At 37.6% G+C, this 15,757-nt stretch overlaps 1 protein-coding gene across 1 annotated transcript in view; it reads left to right on the top strand.

Moving 5' to 3' along the window:
• Positions 1-785: 785 nt before the first annotated feature.
• IARS (isoleucyl-tRNA synthetase) overlaps positions 786-15,757 on the top strand; it is a 51,103-nt gene continuing 36,131 nt past the window's right edge. The window contains exons 1-9 of the mRNA XM_004684510.2: positions 786-914; positions 6,816-6,938; positions 7,608-7,764; positions 8,072-8,191; positions 8,571-8,653; positions 9,318-9,435; positions 9,967-10,114; positions 12,565-12,652; positions 12,919-12,979. Coding sequence (XP_004684567.1) covers positions 6,820-6,938; positions 7,608-7,764; positions 8,072-8,191; positions 8,571-8,653; positions 9,318-9,435; positions 9,967-10,114; positions 12,565-12,652; positions 12,919-12,979 — 894 coding nt within the window. The 5' untranslated portion in view covers positions 786-914; positions 6,816-6,819. The remainder of the gene's footprint in view (positions 915-6,815; positions 6,939-7,607; positions 7,765-8,071; positions 8,192-8,570; positions 8,654-9,317; positions 9,436-9,966; positions 10,115-12,564; positions 12,653-12,918; positions 12,980-15,757) is intronic.

Here is a 15,757-nt window from a genome sequence, read left to right on the forward strand (position 1 = left end):
GCCAATCTGGTCTGGACTGAATTGAGCAAGGTCGCATCTTGAGGGATTGGAAGACTTAAAAACGCATTTCAACTATTTCTAGTTAATAAGTTGCAGATACAAACTACTAAATGCATATGTTCAAGGGTTAGTGAGCACACCTTTGCGGAAAAACTCTAAACCCTGTTATAATCCCTGACACTAAGATGGGCATTCTTAGACTGTTAAGTCAACGCTGTGATTACAAGCAGATAAATGAAATACACGAGTCAACTTTGTTTTCATTATATGAAATGTTTTAAACTAATTTGAATGCTGGCTGCCAGCATTACCTTTCTATTTCACGGCACTCACTCCATATGGCCATCTATGTTCATTCCTGTAGTAAGAAGCCCCAGATGGGGGTAGCACTGAGGACATTGCTGACCGGAGCGGGGTTCTAGCGACCCCAAGACAATATTTTTTAATTCCAGTGACCAAGGGTCGATACTGAGCCTTCCACACAGCGTGCTGAAACGCCGAGGGTTCCTGTCCTGGGGCCCCAACAGCGTCCTAAATTGCTGGACCTGAAAGTGGTAAGACGAAACGCCACCACGCCTAGCCGGCGACCACACAAATCAGTCGGTTCCATCCGGCTTGACATCTCGCACAGCTACCCAGCTGCCTTCCCAGCGTGCACCGCAGCGCCGCAGTGGGCGTGGCTGACCCGTCCACCCAATCGGAGGTCGGCTTGTTGATGTGTGCGGGGTGATAACACTGATTGGTCGGTAGGGACCGTCTCTTCACGCTTGTGCGGCCCTGTCAGGTGTTGCATCACTTCCAGACGCCGTTGGCGGCGTGGACAAGGTCTCTTCTGAGGCTCCGGCCCGTGGGGCCTCCAGCTATACCTCCTGCCTTCTTTGCTACAGCCCCTTCCTGCCCTCGGGGCCTCTCAGGTACACCCCTTTCCGCCGTCGGATCCCCTACGCCCCATCCACCATATCCAGGGCCCCAGCCCCTTACCCATGACCCTTTTTTCTCCCAAGAGCCCCTCGTTACTGTAGATTTTTGTTTCTTCCGGGATGTGGGTTAGTTTCATGCATATTGTTTGCTAAAGACTAAGCTCTAGACAGTGTAAGTGGACTTAAAAACTCAGAACTGGCCGGACATCCTGGCAGGACTTTTAAGGCGGAAGGTTTTTGACCCTTAGAAACTCTGCAGCACAGACCGGGGATCTTGGTAACGTGTGGTGTTGAAAAGTTGTTAGGATTTGATGTGGTAGAGCTTTCTGGAGAAGTTAAGACGGTTGGCGAGATTGAAGCGGAAGTCCCAAGCAGTTCCTTGCCATCCTCAAGTCAGACACTATTGCTTATGCCAGGTGCACATGCAGCTGGGAGCGGGGAAGGAAGACAGCTTTCCAGTATCACTTGAGGACATGAGAAGCTGTTCTGGGCTTGGGGTCTTGTGGATGAGTAGAAATTATAGAGTGAGAGTTCAAGCGACCATAGATAGTAAAGCTTAGAAGTTTTTGAAAGCATGATTTGATTCAGATGAAAAGTCTCAATAGTCACTGCAGCATAAGAGAAGATGTGTTTGAGGAACAAGTGCTTAACTTTCAGCCATCCGGATTCATTGTTTCCTTCTTGAATGAAGTGGTGGTTGGAATAAGTCTAGAAGAGAAGATGGGTTTTAATAAAGTAGTGTAGTATTAGGTTTAACATTTACAGTCAGGATTTGCAGAGAACACAAGATGAAACAAAGAAAATTGATTTATTTAGGGGATTTTTGGTAATATGACAAACCTTAGAGTAATGGTAAAGTGGTTGACAGTATAATCTTTTCACAGCGAATTAGAGAGTGAATTATAGGGAAGAGAAGGCAACTAAGTATAGATTGCACTCTTTAAGTGTTTTTGGAAAGATGATACTGTGACTGGGCAAGGGCAATAGAATGGAATGTGTAAGCAAAGTACTAATAATAGCTTACATTATATAATGACATATGATTGTTGTATTTTTTACTTTATTTTATAGCTGACAGAATTGAGGCTTAAAGACTAACTTTCTATAGATAACATACTAAGTGGTATCACCAAAACTTCAGATTCCATGCCAATCTTAATCATTACCTTATGTGGGAAGAAGCCCATGGAGCGGATTGGATTGGAAGGGCCAGTGGCATAAGTATCTCTGACAGAAATTAATAAAGATGCTGACAAGTTTTTCCTAACTACACACTGGAGGTTAGATAAGTGCTTTTGCCAACAATAGTTTACATTTGAATTGGAGTGTGGGGGACTTGCAATACCAATAAACCAGAGTCAGGGCAGGACAGTACTAGCTCTGAAAAAAGAGGTTGGTGATAGCCACACAGGAGAGTGATAATAAGCCAAGTAGTTATAGAATATGTGGGAAAAGGGCCTGATACTGGAAACCAGTATATTTTTTTCAGTATCAGCAGTGTCCAAAAGTATGATGTAAATGAAGCTTTAAATTTTGTAAGAGTAAAAGCCAGTAGTAAACATAATTATTTGGAGTAAGATCATGTGGCCTTGAGTACCCCCACTGGAAAGTCTGCACAGAATACTATAGGGAAATAAATCCCCTAGAAAATTAATTCAGAATTTGTAGGATGTATAGTATTTGATTTTCTCTTTATTTTTAAAGTATTTGTGATAAAGTTAATTCATACTAAGCAAAATCAGAACAGAGTAGTGTGATACAACAAATAAAAATCTCTTCTTTTCCTTCCTAATCCTACTCTTAATGATAGCTAGTTAAGTTTGGTGGGTAACCTTCTATATTCAACTACAAAAATACTGAGACATATATTTGATATCATACACATAGTGTAAATTGCTATAACTGATTTTCTCAGTACCTACAGGTACTGTAGATGATAGAGAATTCATTTTTTAAATGCCTGCATGGTGTTGATGTACTATGTCTTTTATTTTATTAAAGATCTATTTATTTATGTACACAAGAATTGGGATACAAACCAGAAGTGCGTGGTGGGGGAGTGAGAGACTTGACCAGAGTCAGAGTGGGGAGCAGAACAGACAGATTCACTGAAATAAACTGCTGAGGGGAGCAGCAGGTGGGTCAGGAGAGGCTGTGCCATGTGGACCAGCTCACTGATTGGGGATCAAACTTATGCTACAATAGCTGTAGATAGCTTCATAGTGCTGTGCTTTTTTTTTTTTATTTTAGTCACCTATTCATGAATATTTAAGATGTCATATCTATGTGTCTATAGATATGACATTTCAGTTAATGCCTTTATATGTTTTAAACATTTGTGTGAGTTATAACTATAGAGTTTATGTTATAGGATATAACTAAACTCAGGAAAGGCTGGAAATATACCCATCTTTGGGGTTATTCTGACTTAAACACTTGGGACACTTGGGAAAGATGGAACAGAAAAATAGGGATTAGATTGACTTGGGAATCATCCTATCGTATTAAGGGTGACTCAGAAATTCAGGTAATAAAAGAAAAAACATGGCAGCAGGTGTGGCAAGAAAGATTGCAAGATTTTAAACAACAAAAAAGTTTTCCCTGTGCTTTTCCCAACATTTGTTAAGCTAAAACAGGGTTTCGGAAAGCATTTAGAAATTACTGACAGGAAATCCAGGATAAAGAAGCCTAAAGGAATCTTAGAACAGGGAAGACTGGATTATACTCCAGAGAAGAAGAGGAATTTGCTTCCCTGAACCTGATTCCATCTGCACTCTCCCACCTGCAGCGCCCTGTGGTTACTGGATGCTGTTGTGCAAGTACAGCTCTCCAGTGGATTTGAAGGGCCAGAGTAATCCTGTGATTTATGCATGGGGGCTGTTTCTCCTCAACAGCTACCATAGCCCGGTCACTGATACATGACTCTTCTGTAGTGATCAGTGCCATTACATTTGACCATTGTGTTTGGCATAATAATACAGTGACTCCTTATCTCCTGGGGAGTAAAATCTTCCTAGAAATTTTATAGAAGTTATGAACTATTGTCTCAGAAATCGTATTTTAAGAAAAATAGAAGTTCAAGTGGATAATCCTGACTAAGGTTCAAAACAATGCTAGAATAGTGACTCAGACTTTGACGTATCTTGTTAAAGTGCAGGTTCGGAGACGTGACAAGTTCCAAGTAGGGTCTGGCCAGTCTACTCTTATCAGCTCTTCCAGATGGTGGTGATCATAGGATTGAAGAAGCAAGTGTTGGAAAAGATGTGAAAAAAGAGTCCTTATACACTTTTTTTTAATAGCTAATTAGTACTCCATTGTGTATTTGTACCACATAATTATTAATTCAGTTAAGGAAGTGATTTTTCAACTCAATCAACACAGTTTAACTTGGTTAATAGAATTTGTATGTGGATGTGTGAAAGGAAACTAACATTAATATGCCAGGCACATTGAATTAGTTCTTGTGAGAAAAAGCTATTTACAGCGTGTTATTCTACATGATATAGGACGGGGGAATTCACTCATTTTGGCTTCTCAGTCGCTGCATCTGTAACATGAAATGAGAGTGATGGGTGGTCTTAGAATCTGTCTTTTCCAGTTCCACAGTCTACGAAAGGGTGACAAAGTTAAGAAATGTATTTTTTCCAAAGCCTCACATTATTCTCAGTGCTATGTCAAGGTTAAAAAATAAGGAAAACATTGAAGAGCCAGAATTCTGAAGGTTATTATTAGTATGTAACTTTTAGTACATCTCTCACTTGGGATAAATTTTTTTTTAAAGATTTATTTATTTATTCATACAGAACTGGGGTACAGGCCAGAGATGCAGAGGGTGAGAGGCATCACCAGCGACAGAGTGGGGAGCAGAACAGGCAGATTGACGAAGTACACTGCTGAGGGGAGCGGCGGGCAGGTCAGGAGAGGTCTGCCACGCCATGTGGATCTCCTCCGGGGCAGGCGGGAATCGAACTCATGCTGAAATGACTTAAGCCTCTTAGTGCTGTGCTTTAACCGCTGCGCCACCAGGGAGGGCCCTCAATTGAGATAATTTATAAGTTTGTTCCAGGACTAGCAGCAGAAACTTTTTTTAAAAGCCATTTTTTTTTGTGTTTGTGTGTGTCTCTGTCAAAGAATGACTTCAGGACCCCAATTTCCTTACTTTGTTTCTTTAATGCTTTGTTTGAGTCAGTCTTATATCAAGTAGCTTTGGTCATTCATTCAATACAAGGCTGTTACCTAGCATATCTCTACCTGGCAAGTAAGTTCTAAAATATTTCACAAATAGCAAAAGTAAAGAAATATGTACATCATCCACTTAGCTTGAATCTTTTTTGAACTAAATAGATGACCTTTTGCAATTTCATTGTAGACACAGATCTAAAAAAAAAAAAAAAAAAGTGTGTGTGCTTCAGAGACTACTGTGGAGAGCATAAGAAGATACCCACAGAATGGGAGAAAATTTTGCACATCATATAACTGATAAATGGACTTCTGTCTACAGTATAAAAAAATAATTAGGCAAAAGGTGAATAGACATACCTCCCCAGGAAGGTAACAGTGGCCATTTAAGTACATGAAAAGTTCTCAACATCATTGTCTTTAGGGATATATAAATCAAAATCATGATGTATAGATATACCACTTAATACCCATTAGAATTTCCTATAGTCCAAAGATAGGTAGTGAAGAATAAGGATGTAGAGAACCTGGAATCTTCATTCCTAGGAGAATGAAATAATGCAACAGCTATTGAAAACATTTTTCTTAGATTTATTTTTATTTATTTATGCATAGAAGAACTGAGGTACAGGCCAGAGGTTTTTGGGTGTGGTAAGAGGGTTGACCAGTGACAGAGTGGGGAGCAGAACAGGCAGATCTACAAAATACACTGCTGAGGGGAGCAGCAGGCGAGACAAGAGAGTTCTGCCATACCATGTGGGTTAGCTCCTTGGCCAGAGGCAAACTCAGGCTGCAGTGGCCAGTGATATCTTGATAGTGCTGAGATGTGACCCTTTGTGCCACCAGGGAAGCCCATGAAAACATTTTGGCAGTTTTCTTAAATTAAACTCTAGTTCCACTCCTAGATATATACTGAAAAGAATTGAAAACATGTCTACTGTACATACATGTTCATAGCAGCCATAGCAGCATTATTTCTAACTGAAAAGTAGAGACATTTTTCTAAGCTGATAAATGGATAAACCAAATGGGTCGTCCATGTAATGAAATATTATTGTGCCATAAAAAGTAATAAAGTACGGGCCCTCCCTGGTGGCGCAACGGGTTAAAGCACTGCACTGAGAAGCTAAAGCCACTTCCGCATGAGTTCGATCCCCGCCTGCCCCGGAGGTAACCATATGGTGTGGCAGACCTCTCCTGACCCACCCGCTGCTCCCTTCAGCAGTGTGCTTCGTCGATCTGCCTGTTCTGCTCCCCACTCTGTCTCTGGTGAAGCCTCTCACCGCCCCTGAGCCTCTAGCCTGTACCCCGGTTCTGTATGTACAAATAAATAAGTCTTTAAAAAAAAAAAAAAAGTAATAAAATACGAGTACAAATTGCAACATGTATAAACCTCAGACACAAGTCTAATTTATGTATCTAACTGGGATAGAAATATCTGTGTAGAGGCCAGATGCAGATTAATGGGGGCCAGAGGACTGGGAGAGATGAATGAGCATAACTGCTTATATCTGCAGGATTTTTGGAAAGGAGAGGAGGAATATTCTGATAAATATTCTGGAATTAGAGTGGTGATGGTTGCACAACCTTGTGACTATACGAAAGTCATTAAGTACAGTGTTGTGTCATGGATAATGATACTCATATTTTAATGTATTGCACTCTGTTATTTCTAGACTTCTCTTTTGAAATTAATAAATTTTATTTCTCCTGCAGCAAAATGGTTCAACAAGTTCCTGAAAACATCAGTTTTCCTGCTGAAGAAGAGAAAATCTTGGAGCTATGGTCCAAGTTTAATTGTTTTCAGGAATGCTTAAAGCAATCAAAGAATAGGCCAAAGTATGTGGATTTCTGTGATAAAAGCCGTTCTTACAAATAGTCATTTCTTTGACTGAGTCCTATTAAGGAAGACCTTTATTTATCTTTGTATATACAGAATCTGAAAGCTCTCCCAGAACTACATAATAGGTATATAGTGAAGGATGAGTGAATGGTAATATGATAGATTGTCTCCATCTGGAGGTTTTCTGAGTAGAGTTCATATATTGCCTTCTTTTACTATCATCATCATCATCACCACCATTATGTAAGCATCCTTGTTATACCTAAACTATTAATTGCCTGCTATTAGGGGGCTTCCTGCCTGTAGTCTCCATCTAAAGACCAGAACTTTATTGTTTGTACTATGTCTCCCATGCTTAAAATCCTTGAGATAGGTATTTATTGCTCTTTTACTAATCAGATATCTCAGGATCAGGATAAATAACTTGCCTTATATGATGAAATGTAATGAATAAAGAATGAATGGTTCCATCAAGGACACTCCATTTCCACCAGAACTAGCTGTTTTGAAGGAAAGAGCATTAGTAAATAGGTCAGCAGTTATGTATATGAATCTTGGTCTTAACTATTTTTCTGCTAGACTTTTCTGTGATCGGAACTACATATAGAAAATGTCTTTTATTTTTGCTAGTTGATTTAAACTAACATTTTTAATACCTCTGTTAGATTTTCATTCTATGATGGGCCTCCTTTTGCAACTGGACTGCCTCATTATGGACATATACTTGCTGGGACAATTAAAGATATAGTTACAAGATATGCTCACCAGAGTGGGTTTCATGTTGACAGAAGATTTGGATGGGATTGTCATGGCTTACCTGTGGTATGTTTGAGTCACCAGTCCTAAAAAGTTTCCATTTCTTTTTAAAAAGTATTAAAATTTTTTATAAAATTAAAGTATGATGAATTTTTACTATAAGCAGGCTTTTCGTTATTTCTCTAATACTAATTTATTAATTTTCAGTGTAGTTTTCTTTGAGAACAGAAAAGGTGAATTTATAGAATACACTGTAGACAAGACATATGTATATTTATGAGTATTATTTTTTTTTAATTTGCATTTCCCAGAGTTGCTGAGTTGCATATCTACATGGGATAGGGATGTTAACAATCTTATCTCACATTTTCAGGAATATGAAATTGATAAAACACTGGGAATTAGAGGACCAGAAGATGTAGCCAAAATGGGAATTGCAGAGTACAACAAGCAGTGCCGAGCAATTGTGATGAGATACTCTACTGAGTGGAAAGTATGTTGGTGGATTCTTTTCAGTAGAATGAGCGCAAACTTTTGTTTTTAAGAGAGAAGTTACAGTAATTTATGGTCCTTTGTGCTTTTTACAAGGTGTTCCCAAAAGTATGCCTGTCTTTGAGGCTATGACATAAGAGAGCTCAACGTTCTTTTGAGAAAAATATTTTTCTCCCAACTTTGTTGCTTAAATTATTAGTTTAAAAGTTCAGCTACTAAAATTCTAACTTCACATAGTATATTATTTGCAGTATATTTAGTTAAACAACTGATTATTCTATTACCTCTAACTCATCATACAAGGTGAAAGTAGAAGTAAGATACATTGGTATACAATAACAATACCATTATTTAATAACTAACACTCATTATTTTTTAAGTCAACTGTTACCAGACTTGGCCGATGGATTGACTTTGACAATGACTACAAAACTTTGTATCCACAATTCATGGAATCTGTGTGGTAAGTTCATTTAAAATTATAAATACAGTGAAAGTTTTTTTATATTGGCTAATAAAGACATGTCCCTACACATACATAGCCACCCCCATTACCATCGTCCACCAGATTGTTAAATTGTTATAATTAATGAACCTACGTTGTCATATAATTAACCTAAAGTCCACTATTTAGTATTCACTCTTGCCTATTGTGGGTCTGGGCAGTTATGTATTGATGTGTGTGTGTTTGTGTCCTTATAATATCATACAGAGTATTTTGACTACCGTAAAAATCCTCTATGTTCCACTTATTCATCCCTTACCTGTTCTGTTATTCATGATCTGTGCGCTAGGCATATTTCCTTTGCCTTTGAGAAGCTCGATACCTTTTTGGTTGGTTCTCAGCCCTCTTATACCATAGTACCTCTGTGACTACATCCTTAGGCCCAATTGCTCTCAGTCACCATGATGATCTTTACCAATAGGTGTTGGCACTTTTAATGTCTATATAACATCTCATTTTACTCACCTGTTGTAATTTACCAGCTAGTCCCCAGTTGAGAGACAGTATGTTTTCAATTCTCTGACACAAGTTATCAGTGTGAACAGAAAGTGGCAAAATGCTAGTATTTGAGGAAACAGAATTTTGGCTAATTGTTATAAGACTCCATCTCTTTTCTTTACAGGTGGGTCTTCAAACAACTCTATGATAAAGGCCTTGTTTATAGGGGTGTGAAAGTCATGCCCTTTTCTACTGCATGTAACACTCCACTTTCAAATTTCGAATCTCACCAGAATTACAAGGTAAGGAGAGGTGTCATTCAACATGGAGTTTTAAGTACATGTTGATTGGTTATTTTAGTTACTTGCTCACTGTTGGAAATTGGGGAACTATAGAAATAATAAAGGTGAAAAAATTAAAAGTTTAGTGCTCAAAGATAGTCAATATTAGGCTTCCTTTTAATTTTTTCAATTCTTTACATTCATAATAGTAATACTAGAATTATTTTTTTGCATCTTAGTAACTATACTTGATTTAATATAAGGCCTTTTTACTTTTCCATTTACTTGCACAAAGAGAATATACCTATGAAGCCAGTAACCAAATGAAGTAAAAAAGAACTTTATCAGCCTATTTCTCATGGTCCCTTCAGATCAGGCATTGCCATTGTCCTCAATAACCACTTTCCAGCAGCATCCATTGGTTTGCTAGTCCTGTAATCTTTAAAAATGGAATGGTACCCATTATGTTCGTCTCTGGTTTTTTGTTTTTTGCTCAAGATTACATTTGTCAAAGATTTTGTAAAAGAATACTTTATTTCATTTTTCTTTCAGGATGTTCAAGATCCTTCAATATTTGTAACTTTCCCTTTGGAGGAAGATGAAAATATATCTCTGGTTGCTTGGACAACCACTCCCTGGACTCTACCTAGTAACCTTGCCCTGTGTGTTAATCCAGACATGCAGTATGTGAAGATTAAAGGCACGTGTGAATCTGGTTGCTTGTAACTGATGTGGATAAAATAATTTTAATTTGGGGAAAGAATGAAAGTCTACATTTCTTTTTGGAGTAAAAACAGAAATCTGAAAAAGTATCAGGGATAATCAGTAAAATAATCTCTAGAAAAACTTTTACCCACTTCTTATTGAGTGAGTAACACAAGAATTATAGTACAAAGATTTTAAAATTACAAAAACTTCCTATAATCTTGAGATTGTAATTCACCTTTACTGTAGACGAAAACCTGAGATTCAAAGTGGTGGCATCTATCATTATTAGGAATCTCACCCCTGTTTTTTTTTTCACATCACAACCAATTTGTTGCTCAGTTGAGACACTATCTGTAGCTTCAAGTCTCAGAGCTTAAGGGTTCAATCCTACAAGCCTGTCCATACCCCCTTCATATGCCAGTTGGAAGTCCAGGTTCTCACCTGTGCTGACTGACCCACAGCCACCTCATCAGCCCCCTTCATTCGGTTGGATTAAGTAGCTAGAGCAGTTCATAATGCTAAGAGAAACATTATACTAGATGACCAGCTTATTATAAAAGGATATGGATAAACAGCCTTAAATGAAGTATACAGGGTAAGATCTAGACTTAAACACAGGACCATCTGTCCCATGGAATCTGGAGTGCACCACCCTCACATCATATTGATACATTCACCAACCAGTAGTGTTTGGAACCCCACCCTTTGGGAGTTTTATGGCGGCTTCATAACATGTGATGGATTAAGTCATTAACCATTGATGGTTAAGTTTTATTTCTAGCTCTTCTCACTCCTCAGAGGTTGGGGAGGGGATGTGTGAAAGTTCCAACCCTCTAATCTTGATTGGTTCCCTAGCTCTCTTGAAGCTTTCCTAAAAATGCCTCATTTAGCATAGCAAAGCATTTAGCTATTGGGAAATTTAAAGAGTTTAGGAGCTCTGCAAAAAATGGAACAAAAATCAAATATTTATTGTGGAGCACAAAGTTAGTACTAGCACTGGAGAACTTTGTGCTTTTAGAATACTCGCTGGTAGAGAGTTTACCATTATCTCAATTTATATTTTTCTATAGAGATTTACATAGAAGATTGGCACTAAAAGAAGATTGGTGCCTTCAGGTTTTGATAGTTTATGAAGGGAGGCCAGGGAAAGAAAGAGAAACTTAAAGCTGGGGGTTCGGGGCTCACAAGACAGTTAAAGGTATTGAGTAAGGGGTGGGAAAGAATTGGAGGTCAGAAAACAGGTATTTTTGTTATTATTTAATTGTGCCTTAGGAGTGACCATGACTAAGAGTTGGTTTCTAATAGCGCCTGCAGTAGTCCACTCAAGGAGGACTTGGCTTTATGTCTGTAACTACTCCTAGGAGTCTCCCACAGTGTTTGGCCATTTTATAGTGAGCTTAATAGCCATCCCGATCCTGTTACTGCTCTGTCTATAGATGACTTGTATTTCGAAGATTGTGTGACCTGAGTTTTGTTCAGAAAATGTGGGCTCACTCACAACTTGTTTCTGTGGGGTCAGATGTAGTGATGGCAGCAGTATGTGTAGCAGTTTTTCCATGCATTGCAAAGACCTTTAATGATTCATGGTTTTTCACTTTTCTTCTACTGAACTGAATATATTACATAAGCCTTGGTAAATTCTTAGGTATATCATGCTTTACAGGGTAGAAATTTAGGTTAGTCTTAAGTTGTATAAAGCAATTTAATGCCATAAAATTTTGAATGTTTATTCAAAAATTTATATATTCCAGATACTATTTGTTCCTAGGGTAGTATCCTCCAGAAACACTTCCAGTAAAGACACAGAGATATGTATGATATTCATTATCCTTCTGTAATAAGAGTTTGAAGGGAAAAATTTACATTTGTTAAAAATAACTTGTACTTCTGTGGAATAAAGTACTTCATATAGAACTTTTTAAAAGAATAAGAAAAATCTTTATGTACTTGTAGGAAAAGATAATCACACTATATTATGTGAAAAACAAGACTATACCGAGTAATGTCCTGTAATTTCTTTTAAAAATACACGTTCATATAATATGTGGATCTGTATATTAATATAGACATAGATAACTACAGAAAATGGAGTAATAGACAGTGATATGATAGTGTCTTAGGGGGTATGAGATTATGGACACCGATATTTTGTGAGTTTATTGGTGTATTCTGTATTTTTTAAGCTTTCACATATGTTACTTTTGGTAACATGTAAATAAACAAATAAAGGTTAATTTGTTTAATGTAGATAAATTACCTAACTGCTTTATATATATATATATACATATATATATATTTTTATGTCTGGTAAGCTGCCTCCTAGTGTTGTTTGCATGTTTCTCTTAGTTTGGTTATAGCAGATATAGGAGGAAAAGTACAGTGATGCCTGTCTTTAGGGTAAGCCTGAGTATCACTGAAGTCCTTTTTTCCCTTCTCTCATAGATATTGTTAGAGGAAAATTACTCATTTTAATGGAAGCCAGATTATCTGCCCTCTATAAATTGGAGAGTGACTATGAGATTCTTGAAAGGTGAATATAAAAATCATTGACTTGTGCATCTGAGTATATGCAAGTATGTGTGTTTTTAGTTTTAAAAAGTAAAATACTTTATTACTCAAAAGCTCCATTTGTCAAGTTTATTTCTAAGTACTGTTACAAAATATGTTCAGTCACACTTTTGAGCATTAATAACTGAGGTTTAAGCAAACCAGAATGGTATGGTAACTTGATTTGACGCAGGCCCATTTCTTTGAGAATTTTAATCTTAACTGCAAGTTTGCCTTTCTTTTTTATAGATTTCCTGGTGTCCATCTCAAAGGCAAGAAATATAGGCCCCTGTTTGACTATTTTGTGAAGGTGAGCTTGAGACCTTTGTCACAATGATTCTCCACAGCCCGTGAATTTGTAACGGAATGATTTGATAATAATGCAGTAGTAGTTACTTTGTCTTATTGTTACATTGTTGGAATAAGTGTGCCTGAATCTAAGTCTGTTTGTTATTAAATTTAAATTGCTTGTATTCCCATCTTCTTTTAATAATTCAAATTCTATAAGAATTTTAAAAATATTTTTCTCAAATTACATAAGGAAATAAACACATTTACTATATTATTGGAAACATCAGTTTAATGAGATATATATATATATTTTTTTTTTAGTGCTTGTAGTCTACATATAGCTCAGTAAAATTTGAGTCTTTTTTTTTTTAATTTACAAGCTTAAGAGAGTACTCAGAATAAACCTTATGCGTGGTAGTAAATAGAATTCATTTTAAGGAAGTTGTCATTGTGAGTGTTTTAAATCTGTGTGTCACAATAGAGCGCATAGATTTAGTAGCAGTTTTTTTCAGTCATAAAGTGCCTTATGTAGTTTCCATTTACTAACAACATATTCTATAGCTATAGTTGCACCCTTCCCCCAACAATAACCACCATTTGAACAAAAGAACAAAGACAGCAGGAATTTCCTATTGGGCTTTATTTTTAGGTTTTTGCAGTCAAATAGTGATCAGGGTTGGCTGTACCCATTATGTAGAAATTATATTGAGCTGAAATAATTTATCTTGTTCTATAGTATTAGCAGGCAAACCTTATATCACAACCAAGGAGAAAACATTTGTTTGTCTTTCTTATCTGGCTCAGTACATGTATAGAGTTTAGTGAGTGCAATACTCTGTGGCATTTGGGCTCTGTCACAATATTGTTCCCTTGGTCTCTTCGTTTTTGTGTACTTGTTTTTTATCCCCTGATAAATAGCCTTCATTCTCAGTCTTTGTTGTCTCTCTAACTGGACCAGTCCTTCCTTTGAGCCTGGTGTCATTTGCCAGTCCCTGCTGGATGTTCTTTACTTGGTACTAGACCTTCTCTTTAACCATAACCCCCGTTGTTTATTGAAATAATGCATCAGACACACTGGCCCTTTCTTGCCTTCCTCCCTGTCTTTATTTTCATTACATTTCCCTTTGATTTAAAATAATCATTTCTGCTAGAATTCAGCCCGCTCTAACAGATACCCATCTGTCATTTCTGGAATGACTTTTTTCCCCTTCTGAAAAATATCTTAACTGCATTCTTTTCTTGTAATTCTTTTTTTTTTTTTTTAAAGATTTATTTATTTGTGCATACAGAACTGGGGTACAGGCCAGAGGCTCAGGGGCGGTGAGAGGCTTCACCAGAGACAGAGTGGGGAACAGAACAGGCAGATCAACGAAGTACACTGCTGAGGGGAGCAGCGGGCGGGTCAGGAGAGGTCTGCCACGCCCTGTGGTCTCCTCCGGGGCAGGCGGGAATCGAACTCATGCAGAAGCGGCTTTAGATTCTCAATGCTGTGCTTTAACCCACTGCGCCACCAGGGAGGACCTCTTTTTCTTTTTTTTTAAAGATTTGTTTATTTATGCATACAGAACTGCATAGGCCACAGGTGCCAGGGCTAAGAGAGGATCCAATAGACACATAGTGGGGAGCAGAATAGTCAGATCAACCAAGTACACTGCTGAGCAGCAGGAGAGGTCTGCCATGCTATGAGGGTCACCTCCCTGGCTTATCTAAGATATGCACATTCTGAAATCCCAAGTAGAAGCTTTAAAAGTAGATGCTGCATGACTATTTTTCAAGTTTAATTTTACTTGAGTGCTAAAGAACTGGTATAATTGGGTCCTGGCTTCATTTAATTGTGTGATTTGGGTAATCCATTAATCTTTGTTACAAGTATGTTCATCTAAGACAGACAAATTGAATCAGAATATATTTAAAACATGAGAATACTGATACTTTTTTTTAAACAAAATTACTAGAACTAAATAGGAAAATCATTTCTGAAAGCATTATTTATAGAGGCAAAGAGCTAAGAAAGCCAAGGTTCAGTTTGACTGAAAAAAGGTAGAAAAGGTAGAAAAGTAGTGTCCTGTATTACATGTGCTTACTTGACTGTATTGTTGTTGCAAAGGAAATCACATTCAAACTATTTCCCTGCTCTAGTCAGTAGAGTACCTATAAATAGAACTTGCAGGTCCTAACTTCCCCATTCTTTCTTTCACTCATTATTTCACTTTGCTTTTATGACTAAGTAATAGCTTATGCTGATAAAAGAAAAAAAAAAAGACATGAAGGAAAAATAAACAAAGCACAGGATAATGGTGGTTGAAAATACACCAGAGGCCCTCCCTGGTAGCGCAGCGGGTTAAAGCACAGCACTAAAGCTTAAGCCACTTCCACATGAGTTCGATCCCTGCCTGCCCCAGAGGTAATCCACATGGCGTGGCAGACCTCTCTTGACCTGCCCACTGCTCCCCTCAGCAGTGTGCTTTGTCAGTCTGCCTGTTCTGCTCCCAACTCTGTCTCTGGTGAATCCTGTCATCCTCTGCATCTCTGGCCTGTACCCCAGTTCTGTATGAATAAATAAATAAATCTTAAAAAAAAAAATAAACACCAGAGAAGAAGTTGATGAGGATTCTGTTGAGAGAGCACATTTTTTGAGGCTGCTGAACCAATAGAAAAAAATCTAGTTTTGAGAGTAAAGAAGGTAGATTTTCACTGTGACTCTTCAGATAACTATTAGTGATGAATTATTATTCATGGGAAAGTTGTATTAACTTAGTATACTTCTTCCCAGTCTGAATTAACTCTCTTTTCTATT

Source organism: Condylura cristata, unplaced genomic scaffold (genome assembly GCF_000260355.1).
Source record: "Condylura cristata isolate star-nosed mole 26May11 unplaced genomic scaffold, ConCri1.0 scaffold00017, whole genome shotgun sequence".
NCBI classification, from domain to species: Eukaryota; Metazoa; Chordata; class Mammalia; order Eulipotyphla; family Talpidae; genus Condylura; species Condylura cristata.